The sequence below is a fragment of the Monoraphidium neglectum genome (genome assembly GCF_000611645.1).
Source record: "Monoraphidium neglectum strain SAG 48.87 unplaced genomic scaffold scaffold05552, whole genome shotgun sequence".
Taxonomy (NCBI): Eukaryota; Viridiplantae; Chlorophyta; class Chlorophyceae; order Sphaeropleales; family Selenastraceae; genus Monoraphidium; species Monoraphidium neglectum.
Genome location: NW_014008078.1, coordinates 1 through 3064, shown reverse-complemented (window position 1 = coordinate 3064; position 3064 = coordinate 1). Strand labels below are relative to the sequence as shown.

General features: G+C 69.3%; 1 protein-coding gene across 1 annotated transcript; it reads left to right on the top strand.

Moving 5' to 3' along the window:
* Nucleotides 1-251: 251 nt before the first annotated feature.
* On the top strand, nt 252-1415 carry MNEG_15673 (hypothetical protein; the record flags this gene model as incomplete). Its single annotated transcript, XM_014035856.1, has 3 exons — nt 252-428; nt 727-819; nt 1110-1415. The coding sequence occupies 3 exons, from the start codon at nt 252-254 to the stop codon at nt 1413-1415; spliced, it is 576 nt and encodes a 191-aa protein (XP_013891310.1).
* Nucleotides 1416-3064: the final 1649 nt, after the last annotated feature.

Sequence of the window (3064 nt, the reverse complement as noted above, 5' to 3'; positions counted from 1 at the left end):
TCCCTACGCCATCGCCGGCCCGCCGAACGGCCCCTTCGCCGGCTCCGCATCCTCCGACGTCCGCGCCGCGCCGTGCGCCCCCTCGCCCCGCACCGCGCCGCCCCTTGGGCGCCCCGGCCGCGCGCTGCTGCCCAGCCGCGGGGCCTCACGCCCTGCTGCTGCCTTGCCCCGCTCACCCCGCTCACCCCTGGCTCGCGCCCTCCAGCACTACCCCTCACCCCTTCTTTCAACAACGAAGGGGCGCCACTGCGATGCTGGCGCCCAACACCCTGATCGACGCGCAGCACCGCCGCCAGGACACGGGCGAGCGCGCGCCGCCGCCGCAGTCGCACTGGCGGCGCGCGTGGGCGCGGACGCAGCCGACGCTCGACGACAAGACGGAGCGGCGCCTGCTGCACGCCGGGCTGCAGTTCCAAAACGCGATGAAGGTGCGGCGGCAAGCGCGCGGGCGCGCGCGGGGCGCAGGAGGGAGGGCGGCCCACGGCCTCGGGCACAGGGCGCTAGCGGATCCGCCAGGTGCGCCGCTCGTCGTGCGCCCAGCCTGCCGTGGCGGCGCCCGCGCCACGTTGTGCAGCCGGGCATAGAGCACTATTGAGAGTGAAAGCTTTAGTCCAGGGAATTTTCAGCCCAGTCAGGTGCTTTGTCTTGTCTCCCCGAATTGCTTGTTCTGACTCTCGCATTGTTGACCCCTGTGATCTCCTCGTGTCCCTTCGTCCGCCCCCGAAGGCCCTGGACCAGGAGCAGCAGGCGATCCTGGAGCAGCACCGCGACATCAGCAGCCCGGCAGCTGCGCAGCAGCTGGAAGAGCGCCTGCAGCAGGTGAGGGGGCTGGCGCTGCCCTGGGCTGCCGTCGCTGCCTTGGGCGTGCAGCAGCCGGCAGCCCGGCAGCCAGTCCCGGGGACGGCCTTTGGCATGGGCGCCGGGCGCGGCTGCGTGGGGCCCGCAGTTGTGCAACTGCGGCGAGGGCCAGGCGGGCACGCCCGTGTGGCTGCCGGCAGCGTTGCGGTTCACCCCGAAATGGCGAGGCCGGCCGTCGCGCTCCTGAGTCCCTCTAGACGCCGCTTCCCGGGCCGCCGCTTACGCTCCCGCCCGCGCCCGCCCCCCGCCAGGTGCTGGCGCGGTACCAAGCGACGGCGCTGACTCAGCACCTCTTCACCATCTTCACGCCGACGTCCGCAATGTGCTGGGTGGGTGGCGCCGCGCCCGCGCCCGCGCCCGCTCCCCCGCCCGCGCCCGCACAGCGCAGCGCCGCGCTCTTCGACTGCCACCCCGGCGCGCAGCGCGAGGGCTGCCCCCCAAAGCGCCCCTCGCGCCGCGCCAAGCGCCCGCCGCCCTCGTCGCCCTCGTCGCTCCCGTCTAACCCGGCCGCGCGCCGCGTCCCCCCGCCCCGCGACGCCCCTGGCGCCGCAGGCTAACATGTGGGTGGGGTCTTACCCTTTCATCCCCCCCGCACACTCGGAGGTCTTTGCTGAGATGCTGCGGGGCCACCTCCTCCGCCTGGCGGACCGCCACGCCCCGCGCGAGCCCCGCGCGCCGGGATGACGGCCGGCGGGGAGGCCCGCGCCCGCGGGCCCCACCATCCTGACCACCACGCACGCTGCTCCGTCGTCCGTTGCTGTGGCGGGAGGGGACGGCCGCGGGGGTCGCGGCGGCTGGCCTGTGGTGGCCGTAACACGCTGCCGTTGCATTCTGTCAGTTTAACGGGTGCCCTGCCTCTGGGGACCGCCTCATCAGGACCTCCTTGGTTCCTGGTTGACCATCACTGCCAAAGGCAGCGCATCCATTTTATGCCGGCCAACTCACCATTTGCTCTGTGTCGGGGGCGCGAGGGACGGGGGTTAATTTTCGATTCGAGCAGCACACGCTCTGACCAGCGGCCTGCGCGCCGTGCGCGGCGCTCGTTTTCGCAGCAACGCTGCGGAGGGCGCTGGTTTTCTTGCCGGCGGGCAGGCGTCTGGAGGTTTGTATCAAGACGGTATCGTGGGGCGCCGCTCGCCCGGCGAAAGCCTGGTGCGCGCTGTTTGTTTGAGGGCTACGCGGGGGCATGGCGGGGCGCTCTGTTGGAGGCGCGTGGTCGCGTGCCCAAGATACGCCAAGTCAAGCCGGGCCGTGGCTGTGGGCAAAGTCGACGCCGTTGGTTGGTGCGTATCCTTTGGCCAAGTCTTTGAATAATGGGGCATGACGAACTCTCCAACCTCTTTGATTGAGGGCGCAGCGCCCCCCACCCCCAACCTGTCTGCCGTCCATCGCATGGGCGCTCAATCGCTCACGCGCCCGAAGCAGGGCAGCTTCCCCTCGCGCCGCCCCGATTGATGGCGGTGTGGGGTGGGGGCAGCGTAGTGCGGCTGGGAGGCGCATCTCTGCCTCCACGGAGCTGGAAATCCTGTAGGCAGACGCTGCCTTACGGCGTGCCTGGTTTTGTTTAATCTTCTTCCTGCCTGGGTTGCTGTACTTCACCCTCCCTTTTTATCCCCCTTCTTTGTGTGGGTCTCGGCCCTCCCACGGTCAGCACTGGTACAGAACACAACCGGCGCGTGATGGCCGACAGCTGACATGTGATTAGGCTTCTGCAATGGGCTGTGTGCTTTCGATGCACAGGAAATCCCGCGCTGACGGTCCTGGGCCCGGCCGCAATCGCTGTGCTGGGTTTGCGCCGGCGGTGGGGCGGGCGGTACAGGCAGCCGCGGAGGTTTTGGGCAGCTGACGACGCAAGCAATGGTCGTCTGCGATTCGGTTGACTCCACAAAACGCGTTGAGAAGTGTTAAAAGCCTGACTGATACCTTCACTTGCGAAGTTGCGATAGATCACTGCGGCGGGGAGCGGTGCTGTCGAGCAAAACAGGAACCTAGCAGATAATCTGCACATTTTTTAGTCGCGACATTCTGCTTGATCTACAGGTCCAGCGCGTCCACAGTGAGCCCGGTGACTGTGGGCTGCTGAGCGCTGGTATCCCGACGTAGCAAGCACAGCCACATACAATGTTCCGCGGCGGGCGTGGAGGCGGGCGCGGCGGCGGCCGCGGCCGCGACGGCGGCGGCAGAGGCGGCGGCCGCGGCTTCGGCG